The sequence below is a fragment of the Diachasmimorpha longicaudata genome, chromosome 17, assembly GCF_034640455.1.
Source record: "Diachasmimorpha longicaudata isolate KC_UGA_2023 chromosome 17, iyDiaLong2, whole genome shotgun sequence".
Classification (NCBI taxonomy): Eukaryota; Metazoa; Arthropoda; class Insecta; order Hymenoptera; family Braconidae; genus Diachasmimorpha; species Diachasmimorpha longicaudata.
Genome location: NC_087241.1, coordinates 5,253,347 through 5,274,750, shown reverse-complemented (window position 1 = coordinate 5,274,750; position 21,404 = coordinate 5,253,347). Strand labels below are relative to the sequence as shown.

The 21,404-nt window shown below is 41.1% G+C and overlaps 3 protein-coding genes across 7 annotated transcripts in view; 2 read left to right on the top strand and 1 right to left on the bottom strand.

Moving 5' to 3' along the window:
* The window catches only part of LOC135170557 (amphoterin-induced protein 2), a 123,399-nt gene extending 113,620 nt beyond the window's left edge, over positions 1–9,779 (top strand). For both annotated transcript variants that reach the window (XM_064136503.1, XM_064136502.1), the window contains 2 exons: positions 5,022–6,439; positions 8,037–9,779. In XM_064136503.1, the coding sequence (XP_063992573.1) occupies positions 5,029–6,439; positions 8,037–8,806 (2,181 nt within the window). In that variant the 5' untranslated portion in view covers positions 5,022–5,028 and the 3' untranslated portion in view covers positions 8,807–9,779. The remainder of the gene's footprint in view (positions 1–5,021; positions 6,440–8,036) is intronic.
* A 2,534-nt stretch (positions 9,780–12,313) lies between these two features.
* Positions 12,314–19,666, bottom strand: LOC135170558 (xylosyl- and glucuronyltransferase LARGE2s-like). Of its 4 annotated transcripts, none has more exons than XM_064136508.1 (12): positions 16,481–19,666; positions 16,134–16,405; positions 15,909–16,052; positions 15,585–15,697; positions 15,314–15,497; positions 14,689–15,236; positions 14,380–14,529; positions 13,970–14,272; positions 13,605–13,801; positions 12,978–13,250; positions 12,685–12,777; positions 12,314–12,631 (listed from the first exon to the last, which is right to left on the bottom strand). In XM_064136508.1, the coding sequence occupies exons 2-12, from the start codon at positions 16,162–16,164 to the stop codon at positions 12,589–12,591; spliced, it is 2,079 nt and encodes a 692-aa protein (XP_063992578.1). In that variant the 5' UTR covers positions 16,165–16,405; positions 16,481–19,666; the 3' UTR covers positions 12,314–12,588. The 4 variants fall into 4 exon arrangements, with proteins under 4 accessions (XP_063992578.1, XP_063992574.1, XP_063992577.1 ...); XM_064136504.1 differs by having other exon boundaries at positions 12,314–12,612; positions 16,481–19,661; XM_064136507.1 differs by having other exon boundaries at positions 12,314–12,612; positions 16,156–16,405; positions 16,481–19,102.
* Positions 16,708–18,435, top strand: LOC135170397 (potassium/sodium hyperpolarization-activated cyclic nucleotide-gated channel 1-like). Its single transcript, XM_064136172.1, has 3 exons — positions 16,708–16,940; positions 17,003–17,170; positions 17,231–18,435. Exons 1-3 carry the CDS (start codon positions 16,708–16,710, stop codon positions 18,426–18,428), a joined length of 1,599 nt encoding a protein of 532 aa, XP_063992242.1. The 3' UTR covers positions 18,429–18,435.
* Positions 19,667–21,404: the final 1,738 nt, after the last annotated feature.

The following is a 21,404-nucleotide window of genomic DNA, read 5'->3' as shown; positions in this document are numbered from 1 at the left end:
TCAGGCATTGTCGAGGTTCTCCAACTCCCCTAGCGTGTTTAATAGTCAGAGACTCGACGATTAATTATCCACGTGCATAAGAATAGCTAAATACATACCTGGGATACATACACAAGCAGTTTACAACCCTCTCCCTCCCTCTCTCAACCGCAAGGATCGTAAAACCTCAACTTCCGTCGGTTGGATACTGACGGGGCGGTAATCTCGACAGGGTAGATAATGCATAAACAATACAGCCTATCTCTTGAAACTTCGAACCTCCAGATAACCAGGAGTCTCTCCAAGGTGGAAAGAAATGCAATATCCGTCTGGTAACCTAGCACGCTTCTATTATCGTCAATCGTTATTCTTTGATTAAATTCGAGCATAATGAAAGCTAATCTTTTTTTTACGCCTCTGAGGTTTAATTGTTTTTTGAAATAATGACGCCTGTGACTCGTTTAATGACTGCCTCGTGCACAGTAGGAAAAAATTAATTAAAATATCGCAATTAACCGTCATTGAACCTCCTCTGAACATCTCCGGAAATATTCACCCACAACGACGAGAAATCCATAAACTCATGTTTCCACCCCACAAACTAACTGCGTATAAATTTACCCCCAGTGTTTCCAGAATGTTTCACGAAACTTACCGCGAAGATTGCAAATTTCACTTTTTCAACATCATAAATTATTCATGTCGACGTACGTACGAGTGAGAATGATGAGTAGGAAAAAAAAAGCACCTGCGCGGGGACATGAAAAAAATAAAAAAGAAATATATAAATAAAAGATAGCGCCTCTCCTGTCTCCCCCAACAGCATCGAACTTACGAGAGAACGGAGCGCGTGAAAGAGTTAAACGAAAAGTGGTGAAAAACTTTTTGACAAGTTTCACCGGTTGGCCGGGCCAGCGAACCAGTAATCTCGACGCAGCACTCTGATAGTTTCGTGCGATTCTACCTTAATAACCAGTGACTGTATGCCTCAAGTTGGCCTGCCCTCTGCCTGACTTGCATTCCCTCCCTCTCCCTTCGCCAAAAGTTTTGCAGTCGTGCCCACTGGACGGACAGGATTTATAAGAAGATTTGGACTTATTTGAAAAGTTTATGCAATCTTGTTGGTAACGACACTGCATCCTGTAAATATTCCCTCAAAAACTCGAAACTTTACGAATAATCCTATTGCGAATGAAAGGTTGTATTTACTTTATTGCCGGGGGAAGGAATTTAGACAGGGATTAAGGGCTAGTTTTTTGGAGAAATATGACATGTCCCGTCCTCGAAAAAGCAGTATAGTACGCACGATAATTTTCGACATACACCGAAGGTATACGTGACTACATAGACGAAAAATAAACACTACAGTGCGATATGACAAAATGCTAACGCACCAGTGCATTTGCTACCCGAGGCATTATTAATATCGACTCATTCCCCTAGAAATTCCGATATTTTGCAGTTCATTTCAAAGTTATAATGCGCTTCTCCCATTTGAAAGCCTCTCCATCCCCTTCCGTCCCTCCCCAGCTCGTGACCAACTTGAAAACAAATATCAGCGGATTTACCGAATACATTATAATGATATTTTGGTACGAATGCAGTAGCAAAATTTACGGTTCTCTGGTGCACCGATAGCGATGTACAATTTAACGCATACATACGTATTGTGCAGCAGGAGACGCTGTGGGTGGTGATGGGTGGCTAGGGCGGTAACTTTCGCCCGATATTAACCCAGAGACTGGACTATACTCCTGGGAATTCGTGTCGGGTATCATTAATATGACTGCCATGTCCACACGCACCTGCTGGATTGGTATCGAACCTCGAGTGTACTCGCTATTGGATGAACGTGTCCAATGATCCCACAGGATATTCACGTTTAACGGGAATAGATAATTATAGTTGCTACTAGGGATTTCCCAAATCTATTCTTCGATTCAATCAGGACTACTATTATGCGATGATCATCGGAGGCTGTCAGGAGGTGGTGGGGTGTCACTGGGATTATCTTTAGATGTGAGTGCAATAGAAATCAATGAGATAATATACGATAATGTATTATCATTGGAGCGAAGCTTCGAAAGCTGTGAGAAATTCACTCACCTCGTCTGACCTAGTAAGTCACTCTCGTACTAGATGTCCCTTGGATTAAACGGAATTTGAGATTATGAAAAATTTCTTCATAAAACTTGCAACTTTCCGAAACCGTCCACACTTTTCTCCCCATTCCCAGTTCACTCAAAGTTTCTCACTGTCAGTAGCAATTCCGTATACTTTCATTAAAATATTTAATCGTCCGTACAACTCCAAAACTGAATTATCATGCAACTTTTCCGGGTCAACATCTTCGCCCCACCCCCATCCGGAAATTTCCCTGTATTCTTTCATCCATAAATATGCATCCCCACGAATCATTTCCCCCCTCGACATGGTTCCACATATCACCGTCAATTTTTCAACGAAAATGAAAATCACAAGATTCTTGTGATCCAATTACCATAATTCGAGAGCACGTTCTTAGATGATGGATTGATATTGTGGCGTAGTTGAGTAGAAAATATTACCCTCACTCATTGAATCATTAATCACTCGATTGAGTGAACTGAAAAAAAAATTTGCAGTCGAAATCATGCAACAGAGATGGCTCGTGATAGTATTACGTGCGCGTGAAACGCACCTCCTTTCTCCGTCTGACCAAAAAAAAAATTTATCACTGAATCTCGACATAAATCCCCTGCCAAGAAGGTGACATTCACCGAGTGATTAATATTCGAGAAGGCCCAGTAACGATAGGACAAAACCGAAGATGGGGTATTTTCGAGTAGTATAGCTTACCAAATTAACAGAGAGTGAGGGTGAAGTGGTGCCTGACGGGAAGTTCGCTCGGACAGGTACGCAAGTGAGCAGACAACCTGTAACCCTGCCATGCGAGTTTCCCCATCCTGTAATTCCGCCTCCCGCACTCCTCCCCTCATGAGCCCTTGCCTATATATTCTCTAGCCTCAGCCGTCACGATATCAACCTTCTACCCTTTCTACCCCAACGCCCAATGAGACACATGCCCGGTGAGTTACAGTCTAACATCGACCCCTCGTATCATTCACGCAAATACCTCACCTACTACTATTCCTCATCTATTCCGTTCGTCGGTTCCCTCACTGAAAATCACTAGCTCTAGATAGAGTATCATTACCTCTAGTCCCTACCCTACAAAGATGGATTCATTAAAAAAATAATACACAAATAATAGTGAATATTCGAGGAAAATTGGTCTAGTTAGTCTGGGAAATTACCCAATTGCGCGGCCATCATCGGCACAGCAAAGGGATTTCGAAAAAATGTGAAGAAACCTTTCTCACTAGCAAATTTTCTCAGTTTCAATTATGCACGCCGACATTTCCCACACTAACCCCTGATTTCTGACATAATTAGCCGACTACCAGAGGCACACGAGTATCGATTACCAATTTCTGAATTTAGTGATCGACATCTGTTAGTGCAAATCCAGCAGAATCAACAAGTAGACCCTTCCCTCATTCCCAGCTTTTACCCTCTCAACTTAACCGCTCTCTCCAAGTCAATCTACTCCCCTCATCAAGCTCAAAGGGAAGTCTAATTATTTTGACAAAACCAAATTGAAAGGCGAGAGCTTTAATTCTCTCTTCTGCCCTCCTAAATTCCTCATTCAGATTCGCTTGAGATATCCCACGAACAGGATCATAAATGTTTCACTTTTACCCGAAAGATGAAGAGGAGTTTTATCGGCGTCATCGTAGTGTTGAACATTTCCAACAGTTCTGTGCACAACGTCAAGGGAAATTGAGAGGGTATCTCCACGGAAAAAAAAAGATAAGATACGAATGACTTCAAAGACTACCGGGTCCGTCAGTCTTTCCTCTCATTCGAGCAAAATTTTTCGTTAAAAAGGAAAAAGCACTCTTTTCGGTTGCTCAATGCATATCTAACTTGCATTCCCGCAAATTTACAATTCAAATGGCTGAGGATCAATACGGGATCAAGCTCGCTGGGTCTGGTATCCTCAACCCATTGGCTCAGTTTGGCCACAGGGCAATCCCTTTTCTTATACATGCAATGTCATGAGAGGGAGCAGTGAGTTTAAAGGGATTGTTTATTTACTTTCGCCTTGAAATTGTGTACCTCAGCCTGAGAAATTAATCAAAGGGGAGAGGCTCTCAGGACTTGAAGTGAACGGACTCGGTAAATCCTTGAATATCTGTCAAGTTTGAGTGAGAACTCTCAAGCGAATTTTGATAATTTGTGCGCCAAGGGATAATGCAAACTCAATTCTCCCCTAATCAGACATCAAATATACAACATTGATAACCCTATTCTGATTCTCATCTCGTGGAGACAGCCCCCATAAACGGAAATAATGAATCGCGCAGAATCGTGACCTCATCTCATCACAAAAGGAGAATAAAAAATCAAGTCTGAGAGTTATTCAAACCTCGTCATTTTCATGCAGAGACGGGAAGGGGGGAAAAAAAATGAAAAATCGTGGATGGGGTTGAGGAGTGTGCCTGGCACGTGGTACACGATGGTATTAATTTAACTTTACCGACCCAACGCAACTGGGAATACTATGGTCTCTCGAGGGGTTACAGAAATTACATTGAAATGAATTACCTAGTTGGCCTGCCCATAGATTTATTCGACTCGTGCACCCTTGTTTTTTCAACACACTATAATACCTTCCATTACTAAGTAATTACACTATTAATTAATTCAATTGAATTTACCATACCCTCCGTTCATGAATTCTGGTGGAAGCAGGTGTAATAGTGGAGTAAAAATTATTCAGTAATAATTTCATGAATCTCACATTAATGCTCCTAAATGAGGCTTTCAGGGAAAGAAAGACTTGAGTTATGGTGAGAATATTCACCGAGGTAAAAGATTCTGGGGAAATTCATTACCGATATGCTGAGCTCATTAGCTTCCTGAGATGTATCTCATCAACTTCTCTCGTGTCTCGTTTGCCATCGCATTAACCAGTGCTCCAATTTTTTCTGTTACAGTAGAATCATGGGACGTCTGGCGGCTCCTCTTCTGTGCTTGGGCCTAATCTTCATGATGACCAACGGTCAGGAATTTCCTGATTGCAATGCCCCCTGCAAATGTAAATGGGTCTCCGGAAAGAAGACCGCGGACTGCGTGCGTTCCAATTTCACACACATTCCTAGCTACCTGTCCTCAGAGATTCAGAATCTCGATTTGACAGGCAATCGCATAAGTCACTTAACGGCTGATGCATTCAGTGGAGTAGGTCTTGTAAACCTTCACAAACTGATAATGCGTGAGTGTGGTGTTCGAGCAATCGACGTTGCCGCCTTCAATGGTCTAAAAATTGTAATCGAACTAGACCTCTCGGACAATCACCTGAAGACCCTCGTCCCAGGTACCTTCGCGGAGACCCAGCGTCTGCGTGTCCTCTTGCTGAATCACAATCAGCTAGAGAGTTTGGAGAACGGGCTGTTCCACGACATGCAGTTCCTCCAGAAAATTGAGCTGTCCAACAACAGACTGGAAAGGATTTCGGAAAAGACCTTTAAGAATCTGCCGGGTTTGCACAGTCTCGCTCTCGATGGCAACAACTTGACAACCGTCAAATTAGCAACTTTCGAGAATCTTCCGAAACTGGGTAGTCTTGAATTGCAGAACAACCACTGGAACTGCAATTGCCACCTGAAGAGATTCCGCAATTGGACAATCGAACGAAAACTTTACACCGAACCAACAAAATGCAGTCAGCCTTCAACACTAGCTGGAAAAATGTGGAACGAGGTGGACAGCGATGAATTCGCTTGCCGGCCAAAAATCATCTCCATAGGCCCCTACAATCAATTCGACACGATAACCGGTGAGACTCTGACAATGTGGTGTCGAGCAGTTGGCATACCACGTCCTCAATTATCGTGGGTGTATCGTTCTCGTGTCATTAGCAATTCAACAAAACGACACACGATAGATCGCGGTTATTTATTGACCGAACGCCACGAATGGCTTAACTTAACAATACCAAATGTCCTGATCGCTGACAAGGGTGACTACGTATGCATTGCCAAGAGCCCTGGTGGCAGTGTTGAAAGAAACATAACTATTGTAGTAGCCAGTGGGGCTGATGGTAGTAGAATAGGACCAATAAGTTTGTCCCTTGCACTTGGCCTTGGTGTGATATTACTACTTCTACTGCTGTTCCTCGTCACACTCTGTGCATGGTATTGCAGAAGAAAACGTATACGACATGATGAGAAGAATAGCGCTGATGTTACATCGTTAGAGCATCATGGACTGGGTGAACAGGAGAAGTCACTCATTACAGCAATTAATCCAGTCGTTAAACCACCACGGAGATACGAAGCACCCTCAGTAACGTCCCATGGTACTGAGATGACGGAGCTCAATCGCACACTTCTCGACAACGACTCTGTCTTCGGTCAGTACACTGCCTTTATTACGAGACAATGCGTTGTTAAATAATTGGGGGGTCATTTGATTTTTTTATTATTCGGCTGAGGATGTTTGGGCAATTGACGATGGCATATTTTCAGCTCTGAGATTACATTAATTGTGTAGATTCAGATATGGGGACATTCAGGATTACGTCAGCATTGTTGAGAGAGGGGCCCAGAATATCTGACAGTGCGCTACATAGGGAATATGCTTACGTAATACTTAAATGAATGCTGTGGAAGAGGGAATAATGTAAATTGCCAAGGTGTTTACGTCAGTTGTGTCTTAGATGCAGCTGGAAATTTATCAGCGAGACGCATATCACTGTACTACCAATGCACTGAGAGAAATTCATTTTCATTTATTTAATAAAATAACAGAGATACAAATGTCTTAGTGATGATATTTCTCTCGGTGTGATTGCGCTTCTAAAAATAATGCCCAAGAATCCTCAACTCTTTATAATTTTTTCTATTCAAATGTACGGTGCTTTAAAAGAATATTGATGTACATAATGTAAAAAATGTAAATTCTAGGGAAAAAGAGATTATTTAATTTATAAAGACGAGTGTACATTCGTAGCGGGGATCGAAGTGAGATACAAAACAGGATATAGAGAGAGTTAGCTGTTTTTAATTTTCATAATTTATAACAACAGAAAATTGTGGACGAGAAGAGAGAGGGAGGAAATTGGAATGAGGAATAGAGAGAGTACAATTAAAGTTTAAGTAAGAATTATGATGGGCTATTGCAAGTTTTAGAGGGGCAGGGGGGATGGGGGGTTGGCTAGTGGAGACGTACTGCGTTGTACTCTCGGTCCCAGAGGGAGGGATAGAAAAAAAAGAGAGTGGAGTGAAGAGTAAAGAGTAATGAACAAGTTGAGATGAGAGTGCAGTGTAATTAACTGGGACACGGGCCAATCGAAAAATATTAAGGGGATTGTTTCATTCCATTCGCACTTTCCCACTTATTTTCCATTAGCTTTGTCTCACTCTCAGCTCAATGGAACTGCAGAGAATGGTAAAGTGCCTCAAGATAGAGGGGGAAGGGGAGTACAATTGAACGAATGAAACCATATCGTATGAAAATTGGAAACCCCCTTTGTGCGAGGGAAATTATTTGAGAACGAGTACGCAGAATAATCTGAAAACAGAACAAATAATTCAAAAATTACTTTATTCTTATTACCTGGACTGTGGAATTTATGTAGTTGATACAGATCAGTAGTCGTCATTGTAAATTTTCTCGGACAGGATCTCATTGTCGAGTATCTTTTCATCAGGAATACTCTGAAAAATAGAACATCGCAATTTTTTCCTCTCCGCGCTACCCGACAATCAATCATTTTAGACGAACTATCCCCTTCAAAAAAATTATCTCAATTAACAAGGTAGCAAGTACTGAGGAACAAATTCTTTCATATTATTCCAACATCTCTGGCACCATGAAACTATCGATATTGCCCACGTCCGTGAGCATTTATGTGATCGGCACAAACACCCCAATTATTTTCTCTTTATTTTTTCTTTATTATTTATTTATTTTCATAACATTCGTGTTTTTTCAATTTTTTCCCACAGCTGACAACCCTGGGAGTGTAATTGGTGTCGTGGGTGGGATGATTGAGGAGGACCAGGGTCGTTCAACACCGGATCGGGACAATCTGACCCGTGGTAACAGCTACCGTCAGTATCCACCAGATCTGTTGGCATTCTCAGGTGGTCGTGGCTCATCACCTACGAGCCAATCATCAACAGCCCAAGAAACACCGCGTCACGGCAATCAGTACGGTTCACCATCGTCGGGCCAATATCCAGCATCATTCAAGACACTCCCTCACAATCGAAGTGGCAGTGGTTCCTACAGCTCACCGATACCGGTTTTACCCCGTCACGGTTATGTGACAATACCAAGAAGACCAAGGGCACCGAGCTGGAGCAGTGGACCGCCAACATCACCAGTAGGTATTCTCGATGGTGGTGTTGAGCCCGTTTACGATAACCTTGGAAGACGAACGACTGCCGATGGCAGCTCGGTTATCTCGTTGAACAAGAGCCCTGAACCTGGTGCATCAATGAGAATGAGACCATTACCGATGACACCAACGAATCTGTACAATTCCATACAGCGGAGTACACCGAATATATTGGCTGGCAGCCCACTGGACAGATCAGCACCTGAGGGAGCTGCCGAGTGGTCGACGAAGATGGATGAGGGTGACAGCAGGGCCAGTGATAATGCAAGCACACTAGGGAGGAAGATACCACCGAGGCCACCACCAAAACCCAAGAAAAAATCAGCCAATGGACCACTGTACGAGGACGAAGGCGAGGATGGCACTGAAGTTTGATTACCTTTTCGGAGAAATGGGAGAAATAGTGCCATTGAACAAACCGGTTTGTGCCTTCGGAGGATTAGTGGATGACAGCTGATGGGCTTCCAGTGGAACGGGTTCGGTGGAGTGATTGAAAAATTATTGAAGATGATTGGAGACAATTAATTCAGTTGAAATCGTTTAGGGGAATGGGTCGACAACTGCTTACTCATGTGTTCTTCCTCGATTAATTTTTTTACTCTTTATTTCAATTCTTTATTGTGATTAGATTTATTTAGTGGTGGAGAATCGGGGACCATTGGCTCCGGGAAATTTTAGATGGAGAATTACTTTATTTACGAGAGGTCTAGATCCGTGGGTGCATGTGATGAATGCATAATTGACAGAAATGTGGGGGAACTACGTTTTACAAATTTAGAACGATTTAATGAGTCTGGATGAATTGATTTATACTTTGTTTTCATGCTTAGGAGGCATAAATCAATGTCACATTGGGGGAATTTTTGAAGGGATTGATCGAATTTGAGTGGAATTGCGTGTCTATTGTTGGCAAGCTGTTGGAGGATCAATAGTGGTCAGGGTTGGTGAAGAAAAAATTTGCATTACAAATACGGAAATTATTTTCAAGCAGCTACGTTCCATTTTTCAGTTAATTATGAATGCATATCTGCTTCATAATAAACAGATATGACGGAAAAAATATTGTGTGACAGAATTGTAGAAAAAAATGTATTATTTGATAAATCGATAGAATGATCAACGATAAATTAATGTGCGTCATGTGATAAGAAGCGAGTGTGTGTATTTATTCATCACAATGTGAATTAAATCATAGTTTATAACGAATGAATTACGCGATAAGATTACCGCCATTTTTTTCATTGTACGTGTATAATCGTAGATTTGTTAACAAAAGGCCCTTTTGACACGAACGCAGAAGACTTCTATTCTTCATAAGCGTGACATTAAATGGCTTTAGAGTTACAAATCGTGAATTTTTATTTGACCAATTTATTTAAATGTAAATTTATGGGGAATGGATAACAACGAAATCCACTGGATTGTTACGATGTGAGTTTTATCCAGGGAGCTTAACGCCACTGTGTTTCTGCTCTCCGACGAGGATTTTCGATTGCTACAACTTGTTGCGGTCACATGCTCCACTTGCCTATTCTCTATTCCCTCGAATTTCTGGATTTGTAAAGCGTTTGAATGGAATGAGATGAGGGAAATGCTGGGATTGTTGAGTCATTATTTATTTGGATCGAAGTGGGACAAAAAATCTGGGGACATTGAAGCAATGGCCCATTGTCGGTTGAGTCTCAATAGATGAATTTTCTATTGAATTAAAGTATTGGAATATAGATTTTTGAGGGAATTTAGAAAAGTTATGTGATTCCCATGATTTTAAACGATCTTGAAGTTTTTAACAAATATTCATTTACATGAAAATTTCATGTATACCGATGGCATAGCCCCCAATTTCCAGAGTTCTCAGGATATTGGATTTTCAATCTATTGGAAATTCAATTGGAAAATTAAGTTCCAAAATTCAGGTTGGTATGGAAATATCAACGATTGATCAATACTAATAATTGAATCGTATTAATTTTTCATAATGAATCCTCATGACTTCTCTTCCCCCAATTAATTAATTCCATTTCATAAAATAATATCCCCCAAACTGAGCCGACTATTCAATGGTACCCAAGGGAAGTGTTAAATCACTATCAAAGCTTTCGTCAATAAATTGTCAGTTAGTTTGAGGAGGTAGAGCATGAAGGCATAGAGCATGGTCACGTAATTAAGGGACAAACGCTAATTGAATGTTAACCGTTGATAGTTCAGTGTCATTGTGCGTTGGACGTCAACGTGCCCGCAGCCCTCCGGCAAGTTCCATTCTCTCCCTCACTCCCTCTAATTTTCTCTTTCAACTCTATCTCCCTTCCTCTGTCCACCCCCTTCATTCCTCTCTCCTCTACCCCTCTATCCACCCAACCAACGCTTTTATCCTCAAGCACACACTGAGAGTAATCGTGAACAGAAACCTCAGCTCGCCGTAATCAGCGTTTTGCCGTCAAGTATTTCAAGTGGCCTAACAGAGAGTTCTCGAGCGATACGACACACCCAAAATGCAGCCAGAGTCCTATACTCCATGTATATACACCCTATACTGATGAATTATTCTCGGTTGATATGCACTTTGTTAATATGTACATGAAAGCACTTGGAGTAGACACAAAAAACATTTTTATTTGACACGACATGAAACTTCTGTAATTGTGGATGCATTTACTGCGGTGTGACGTATTGCTAATATATTTTTGTAATTTTGTATTCACGTGAGTCGAAATAAACGGCAATTCGCGAGATAATACGAGCTATTACAGATAACGAGGATAAAATGAGGGAATACAACTTTAAATTAATTAGGCAGTGGAGTGCTTGAATGCAAATGGTAATTGTATTACTATGTTAACTGTCGACAGTCTTAAATGTTCGAATATTTAATGAGACATCATATTGGTCTGCGTTAAACCATTCCAGAAATGTCCTGACAATTGTAGCTCTATTTTTATTTTATCGCGTGAAAATCCTCGTCGCCACAATAACCGGCTAATGACACCGGGAACGATACGATTACTGGCAATGTAATGAAAATAATTGACCGGAAGCTCGAATATAATAATTTCGGGATTAATGAGGCACTTTACCAATTTCGATTAATAAATAACAATAGCCAGGTTTCCTGCATTTTTTATTGCCTTTTTAATGTTTTTTATACCATAAAACGACAGCATTTCTGTGTCAGAAAGCACGAGAACTTCTATGACAATTCCACTTCAATATCAGTGAATGATTAACTGATATCTTCCATCATATTATTATGTATAGGAGCGTGAACAAATGTTAACGAGAGTAGAAAGAAAAATAATGTAAAAGCCATGAGCTACGTTTAGAGACGATGGATACAGTGAACGATGACGTAATTATGTTAATGAGGGGGAGGAAAGGGTGATGTATTATAGCTGAAAAATAATAATTTTAATGATGTACGTGATATAGTATTGTTAATAAGTGAAAATAAAAATTTATAATGCAATGTGCGTTTGTAATTGCTAATAATACTGTGCTTATTGTTCTTCTTCGATCATGATTATTTTTAGGATTAATTAAAAATTTGATGGTTCATTCGACGATTGCCATTTAATTACTGTCAGTAATGAAATAATATTTTATACAATGATAAAGGAGATGAAAATGAAATTGAGTATGATGCACGAGATTCAGGCGTGAAGTAAATGACAATGTTTATGGTATCTAATAATTAATGGAGAATGTATTTCTATGAAATACAACTGATTTTGTGTACATATTATACATATTTTATAATAAAAAATGAGAAACAAATAAAATATTATGAACATAATTAGATTGTAAATCTATGACGATGTATATGAAAGAACTGTTCTGTACACTCTATTGAATGGGTTAAATTTTAATAAATACTTCCCAAGCCAATGAAAAAGATATAGGCTTTTTTATTTACACGATCCCTTTTTACAAGTCTCCACAAAAAAATACACTTTTTTTTATTACATAACAGTAAAAAAATTGATTTGGCATTTCGTTGTTGTACAAATCACTGTATTTATTAAAAATAAAATTATTTTTATTATTTTCTAAGACGTAAAATATTCTCAGGATTGAGTTGGACTTCTCATTGTTCTTTGGTAATTTTCTTGATTCTCGCTAATGCCTCCTGGCCGTAATTACCGATCAGCTCCTCAACAAATTTATCCTTCAGCCTTTTTAGGCATCTGAAAATATTTTGGAGCTCTAGATTGCTTTTGGAAAATCGATTCGACTGTACAGGTGGTTTCAATAATTACCTGCGGTACAATGGATCTGTTCTAAATTTTCCAATATCAGCACTGGGGCCGTGAGGTCGATGAATAATGAATGCATTTGGCAGTACGACGTATCTAGAAAATCGTCAGTGGAATTTAATTTCTGTAATGTTTCTGTTGCCAATGCTGGAAATATTGTCGTAGCTCTCGACATTTTAAATAATTCAGGGACCAATCGGCGTAATTTCCAAGAACATTCACTCCGCCTTCGATGTTGGTAAGTAATATTTTATATTGTTGGCAATTTCCGTTCTAGCTGAGGTGTTTATACTCACCTGTATCCCAGGGCTGTTAAATGGGTGACGTAAGAGACTTTATTCCACCCAAAGCCGATAAATCTCTGGTCATATTGGGGTGTGGATTTAGGTACTACGATGTAAGGCTCAAAATCCGGCTCCCAGGTTACTTCGTAGGGATCAACTGCCACCTTCCAAAAACTATAATTTGTGGCGGCATGACCCCTCGTCCAAACATGATAACGAAACGTGTACAGTATCCCATAATTCAGATACTTGAGAAGTTCGTCTTTATTAGTCGGGAACGTAAACCTTGAACGTTATAATTAGGAGAATTAAGGGAAAACTTAGGGGGTGAGTTAATTCATTGCCTCACGGGGGATTAAATTATCTTAATTGAAACGCTGTTTGATTTTAATATTAACTTATTCGTAAAATCAACTGATGGAGTTAACGTTATCCACGGAATATCCTAGGATGTTAGCAGTTACTTTCGAGAAATGATCAATTATCATGATTATTCATTTCATAGACTGAGGGAAAATTAAACGGGTACTCAGATAAATCTCCTTTGAATGAAAGTAAATGTAGATCGCTTCTCAAAATTAATTCTCATCAATTTTTTCCGTAAAAAAACCTGAAGTAATCAATTGAATTCTGGGTTACCTGTAACGCTGGGTCTCAAAAGCCGGAACTATTAAAGCGGTTTTATCCGTGCCAGTGAGATTTAATTTCACAATATACGACATCAGATTCTCGTAAAGATCCACTTGAGGGAGAAAATCCACATCTATTTGGAATATGTACGGCGTCGAGACCTGGGATATTGCGATGTTTCTCAGGTAATTCACGGGATAATACTCCTAGGAGATGAAAGGATAAAAAATTAAATGAGACGAGACGAAATAAGTCAAACCAATCATTCACTGGATGTACCACACATTATAGAAGATAAGAATAATCATTCAATAGATTTTTTCGACGGGAAAATTGATTTAAGTCAAACTTTGCGACCAATAAGATATACTGACCCCCTCTTTATAGACTATATGATAACCAATATTTCTCCTCTCCCTCAGTGCTTCGGAATTTCCAATAAAATCGAGAAAATACTGGAGTTCAGCATCAGTTAGGTACACAGCAATACTGATTGTTCCTGGCCAACGTTTGCACAATTCATCCAGCAAACTGATTCTGTCAGCGCTGCATTGAGTGACTAAAGTAATATCCGTATCCGAGTAAATGTTGTATTCATATTCCAAAAAGAATAAATGTGTCCTATAAACGATTGTTGAAGCCATTGTGAATTTTCCACAAGAGTCCGTGCGATTTACCTTTGGAAAATTATATTGCGATAAAGATCGGGCATTTGCATGACAGCAGCTGGCGGTTGCTCGACTGACGAACCCATTTCTACTTAATAGGGAGGAAATGAACTTACGTAAGGAGATATTTCAATCTGATGGCAATGAAACAATCTTCGACGAAGTAAATTGCCATCCATTTCGAGGAAAGCACGGTGCATTCGGTTGAAATCACTGGAGTGCTTGTTCCTAACTTCCTGTTTCCGAGGAGAATTCCAGTGGAGGATCTGCATTCAAGGAAATTTAATTCTACACCTTTCATTGCGTTTTCTCCGGTGAGTAATTTTCGAAAAATGTCGGAGTATTTTTAATGGTATTAAAATGGATTTAAGAACTCAAGTAGACCATAACTAGGCCATTAAAGATATTTTATTGCTGAAAGGTACCTTAATCATCTCAATATTCCTGTAGCATTCTTCGCTCAACGTGTGATCACTCAACTGCACATTCCATCCACAGTCCAACGTGTAAACAATATGTGGATATTTTTTTATAACAGCATTTATAACATCCTGATCAGCTAGACTTGTAAAATTTGAAATATCCCTCAGCACTTCGTTCGTCGTATTTACCCACAAATGGTGAAATTTTTTTCTCCTCAAAGCTCGGAGATTCATCAACATAATCCCGGTGTTGTAGCCCCTGCCCACAGCTGGCCAAGGACTTTGTCCATATGCAAGAGTTTTTTTGTACCAGTCACTCTGGTTCTCAGCTAATCCCAACATCTGTTGACTGGTGAATTGTTTGAATGTGTCCCAGAGACTTGAGAGATCTGTGAGAACTGTTACGTCTGTATCAAGAACTAGAACGTAATCCTCACTCAGTGCTTCGGGAAGAATGAGCTTTAATAGACCGTAGACACCTGAATAATGCTTATTTGGAATCCATGATATCTTTGGAATCCAGGGCTCCACTGGATAAAATGATACATTCACTAGAGCAAAATCGCTAGTTAAAGAATATTTTTTTTAAGAGGATCATATACTGTGACATAAATATTGAGACCAATACCTTGTGGCAAGTCCCACGTTATAAATAAAGTTTCTAGAGATTTCCTGGATATTTCATCCACTAGGAGGTGGAAATGCATCGGTCTTGAGCGATGAAAAATAATTGATTTGACTACTGTTACCAGAGATTGTGCTGCACTGTGTCCCGCACAAACTAGGGCAACATGTAGGGCATCGCACTGCATCTGGAATCCAAATAAAGAAATATTACCTGAGATATACTAAAATAGTTATCCTTACGCGCATTAATCAGGTTTGACAGAGGAACTCACCTCAAGATTTTTCTTGAGTGCTTCTGGCCTATTGAATTCGAAGGTATTGGTTGCTGGTATTTTTGGGGTAATAATACTAATGAAATTTGGTGATTGTGACTCTACTGCTTGTCCTACGAATAAGACCATTGATTAAATCCACCGCTGAGAGTTACAATTCCTATTTCTGGATTTTTTTTCTTCGTGGAAATTTATTAAATTAATAGTGCGGTGAAATAAAAATTATCCACCAGCAGAAAGTATTTTCTGACATTCTCATTGGAATTATCCACTCACTCCTCAGGCACTGATAAATTTATACAATTCTCTTTAATTTTAACTCACCACGAAGACATATGTAAAGAAAGATGATGATTAATACTGTGAGCAGGAGAACAAGACACTTTAGCCATGATCGAGCCATTGCCATGCGCCACACATGTCTGTTTATTTTCGATAAAACATGTGATAAACAATTCGACCGGGTATCTGCCGAGTAAACAAGAATTATAGAATTCCAGTGAACTTCCATTAGCCAAATAAAACGAACAAAATTATTCTGATAATTACTAAATACAATTACACATTTTACCTCTCCCATTCATATTACTTCCATTGATATTATTGTTTGATCACTGTCATCAGTTTTTATATTCCACTAATCCTCACCCCTGCTACAATCAAATGACACTGACAATTTATAATTCTTGTTAAACTGGTGGAACGTGTAGAGACTCGTTCTCTTTATTTTTTTTATATTCTCTTACTGCAAAGAGATCTGGACATTGTATGTTCAATTAATGACACTGAATCGACTGATTGTACTCTGGAGAATGTGGAAGCTGAAAGGGAGACAACTAATTTCAATCCTGAGAAAACATAACCCCTTTTTGAATCATATATCGCAATGTACTTACCCAGGGGGGTATTGCGTGGCGCTGTGTACTGTGTGGTTCCCATATGACTCTGGCAGATGACGCCCTAACGTCGATGGTACATAACCTCTTGTCCACAAGAGAAATCTCTCACTTATCAATTCCAGGAGAGAAACAAGTGAAGCTACTGATGAAGTTCACTCAGACAGATGTCACCTGTAGTCCTCAATCCCTGAATCCAATCCCCACGGCCTCCAAATCATAGAAACATGCAGAGAGTGCAGCACGAGTGTCAAATAGACCTGAAAACGAGGGAGATTTTTTTCCTTCCAAACCGCACACTCGTCCAACGGCTCGGTAAATCTCTTCGTAAAATTTTCATGGCCTCGCCGAGGAATCCCCGAGCTCTCCGGTACCTGAGAAACCAGAGTGCCATCATCTATGAATGCAGGCGCCACACGCACGACAACAAATCCATCATCCACCCATTCAGCATCTTCAGGTGATTATAAACTAGATCGCCGGGGGAATGAATATTCAACGGTGGATGACTGATTGTTCCAGGTACTGGTGGGACTTCCTAATGGTCCTGAACCTAGTCGGGAGTCTTCTCAGCATTCCCCACCAGGCGACGTTCGATATGTCGAGGTCGACGACCCCATCCTGGACGTTTATAAAAAATGTATCACTCGCCATTGACTGCATCGACGTTCTCCTCAATTTTTCGACAGGGTGAATAAGCAAGGGCTTGTACATAAATAATAAGAGTTGATAACTCCATGCATAACGCAGGTACTTTGCGAGGACACGAAGGACAGTGGAGATGCGACCAAGGATGATAGCTAAGAGGTACGTCCTAACTGGGACATTTATTTCGGATGTTTTGGGATCACTACCAACCGATTTGCTCTTCATCACCACGTGGAAGGACTGGGTGGTGGCCAGGGAGTTATCCAGCATGATCCACATATTCCGGATATTCTCAACGAGGGTCTACGTTAAGAGGGTGGCAGAGACCTACGACGTACCCCCGAGCCTGACGGGGATCTTCACCTTCATCCCAATATTCGGGATAAGCGTCCACTGGCTGGCGTGCATCAGCTGGATCGTTCCAGTTGCCAAAATTTCGTTGACAACAGTTGAATCTCCTGAGGAGACATCATCATCGTGGATCAATACCCATCAGCTTTGGAATACGGACAGTCAGGTGAAGTACACGATGTCCCTCATGAGATCAATCACGATTCTGACGCGATCAGGATTTCTATCGAAGGAACCAGTAGCCGACGAGGACCAGTACATCGCCATGGCCATCCAGATTCTGGGCACCCTGATCCTCTGCTACGTGGTGAGCCAGGTAATGCTGATGTTCAAGGGTGGCAACAGTTCGAAGCTCAGGTACCAGGCGACAGTGGCCCAGTTGAAGCAGTACATGCGTCACAAACATCTGGAGCGAACCGTCCAGAAGAGGTTCCTCACGTACTACGAGTTTCGTTATCAGCAGCACTTTTTCCGTGAATCAGAGATCCTCAACACCCTGTCCTCGCAAGTTAAGCTGGAGATTGGAATGCACTCCTGTCGTAAATTGGTGGAGAACGTGACATTCTTCAACAATTTACCAGTCTCACTGTTGACAAGAATTGTCGCCCAGCTGAAGTCCGAGATATTTCTGACGAATGATGTGATTGTTCGAGCTGGACAGACTGGTGATTGCATGTACTTCATAGCAACGGGTACAGTCGCTGTCTATACTGATTCTGGACGTGAAATATGTCATCTAGAAGATGGTGCACATTTTGGGGAGATAGCATTAGTGATGGCCGATGAGAAACGAGTGGCTAATGTCATTGCTGTGGAAACATGTGAGTTGTACAGACTTGAGAGAGGGGATTTCATCAAGACAATTCATCCTTATCCAATGCTGTGGGACAGAATAAAGAAAATAGCGATGGAGAGACACGAGAAGACAATGATACTGGATACACATTGAGGGGAATTGTTGTCCCGCCCATTTACTTGAAACAATGGATATCTCGGTTTTGCGCATCGACGCATGGGCAGAGAGGGTTGGACCATTGTAATGGCTTTGTGCGATGCGCCTGTCTGGTAGCAGCTGAACCATTCTCTCGTGCGCCAGTGCCTGGAGGCTATCCATTGTTATCAACCGTACTCTCCTCCGGCCTCCTGGATAGGGAGCGCCATTATTGTACCCCTGGCCGGTAGCCACACCCCCCGAGACACCTGTATCACCACTTTCCAATTCCCTGAGATGTATCAATTATCGATGAAGCTCCTCCAGAGCTCTGATAACTCTTTCTCCTCTCCCGATCATCATCGCCCTGCAGTGATGAGTCATCAATTAGTGGAGAGGATCAGATAATCACTGAAGACATGTTGGAATGAAGTTGTTGGTCCATCCTAGGCATCGGTGGATAGACACCGGTGAGCATGAAATATTCTTTGAAAAGTCGAATTGTGAATTGTCATTAAAGACTGGAGACACTTCGTCTCACCCGGGGAAACTGCGGAAGGCAGCTTCTCCGGCCCTGGCAGGAGCCTTTGCTTCTCCTCCGTGCACACGCGCCGGGTCGATACTCTGCGGGCTACCAGCAAAGGCCTCCCCTTCTCCCTCAAACACAAACCCCTTTCGCCCTTCCTCCACATACATTTACCTCTGCAACCCTCGTCTATTGCCCCCTCTGCCACCCATTCCAGCTCGCGTTCCTGCATATGGGCACCCCCTGGGCGCATACATCCCTCCCTTTCACCCCCTCAGAGCCGACAATTTGTTGTCTCTCTTTCGCAGTCAATCCTTTCGGCCGTTATGGGAAGTTGTGCATGTAGGTGGCCCAGTTGATTGATCATTTATCGATAGAGTAACCAGTTTGACTTTTTTTTTTCCAGGGCTTTTTCAGCGTTTGTTTGCGGAGGCAATTCCTGGATCTGGATGGAAGCCGGGAGGAGGGGGAGAGGCTCACTAGCCCGTCAAACATGGTGTATAACGGCTGCATCGATGGGCCATTATTTCATTGCCCGGAAAAAACTCTCCTTTCGACTTCCTACTCTTCTTTCAATCTATAGTCGTTATACAATCATCCCCCTCGTGGCAACGTCAACGATACTCATCGATACTGGTTTCCGTTTACCATTCACCGCTGAAGTTAAACTGCCTGCACGTACTTCCGGACCTGTACATCATTTTTTTTGCCGGGGGCTTTTTGCGAGACTCGTGGGGTAAGTTTTTTTTCATTTTCATTTTTAATGGTAGGGGGAATTGCATTTTGATGGCCTAAAATGGAAAACATTGGACGCGTTGCGAGAAAAATCGGTTGAAGAATGTAAAAAGGGCGACTATTGTGTCTTTGCCGATTTTCTGGCGGGAAACTCAAGTTTGCGCTGTTCAGCCACTGCCAAGGGAATGATTTTTAGATAATTTCTGAATTGGATGGGGATATTAATTAGTTTAGGGGTGAAAAGATAATGACGGAGACTATCGCGGAATGCTGGGCTCTCCCTTGTCATTTTTAAATCCGTGATCTTCGATCACGGATGAAAGCGTTTATAAACCAGTGTCAACAGCGGTGGTTAATGATGTGGGGTTGGAGGCGGGCGTCGCCCGGCATCATCCCGTCACGCCACATTGAGCATCATTGTGCACCGGTGAAGTCGTCATTTTATCGCTGGATGAATTGTGTGCGTGTGGGCATGCGGACGTGATATCCCTCTCTCAATTTTCGCTTTTTATTATTTCACCGCGTGAAAAAGTGACCGCTTCCGGTTGGTCGCCGGAGTGGGAGAATACATTAGGGGATCGCGGTGACGTTATTGCCGGTTAAATCGGGGTCAGGGTCGGGGGTGATCGATGAAGGAAATCTTTGATATCTGCACGCCGAAATATATTTCATAAACCTGACATTTTTTCCATAATTTTTATCTGAATTTCGATACCTTAAATACCAACGAACTGTTGGTGTGTTTAGAAAATTTACCGTTTGGAAAAGAAAATTCTTCGGCGGAAGAACTGGGGCAAAAAGCGTCAATAATTTTCATTTTTATTTTTAATTTTCCAATTATTATGATGTTTTGAGATTTATGGTAACTGAAGCGTCGTAAAATGCCGACATTTGATGATATTTTTCTCGTAAAATATTTTGTTACTCGAGATATGGGATCGCTCCACGCGCCGACTAACGAGGGTAGATGGTTTTTCTGCAATTCACCCTGCGCTACTCTCGATTATCTCTGCACCGTTAAGGCATTCATCGGTGGATAAACGTTGGGTGCTAAACGGTATTCCTGATGCAATATCACCGAAGGATGATTTGCACAAACCAGTGAGTTGAGTTGATAAAAATTAAAAAGGGTCTTATCAGACAGTTTTATAAAACAGTAACCGTCCGGCATTATCCCCACCAGGGTGACAATTATTTCTTTGTGAATGGCTTAACCCTGTATTTGCCCAGTGTTAGCCGAGAAAAGTTTGATTAGTTTGAAGAGTATTTTCTTTAACTCCTTCTGCTCGAGCATTTGTTTTCAGAGCATTAATTACTTTTAGTTGGGCTGAGGGGACTCAATGGCCTTTTGTGAAAGACTTGGGTAAATTTGACGTGGAAAGTTTTGTGACGGCTGAAACATTTCAACCCGTGAAAGTCATGCGTCGTGATGGGGTAAATTGTGAATGAATAATTATCCGAGAAAATTAACTGTTCGGGTAATTGGGGATAAGTGGGGTAATTCCTTGTGTTTTATCGTATTGAGAAGCTTTTGCTAATTGTGGATTTTATTTTTTATAATAATTGCCTCGGAGCCTTTGACAAGTAATTCCTCTGGAATTCAAAAGGATTTTTACCTCAACTTGAACAATTATTAATTTTCAATTTTTTCGGAGACTAATTGTGCGGTAGAGTTGAAAAAAAAATCCAAAATTCAATTAAAATTGAATTTTTCGAAGGAAAAAAATGATATT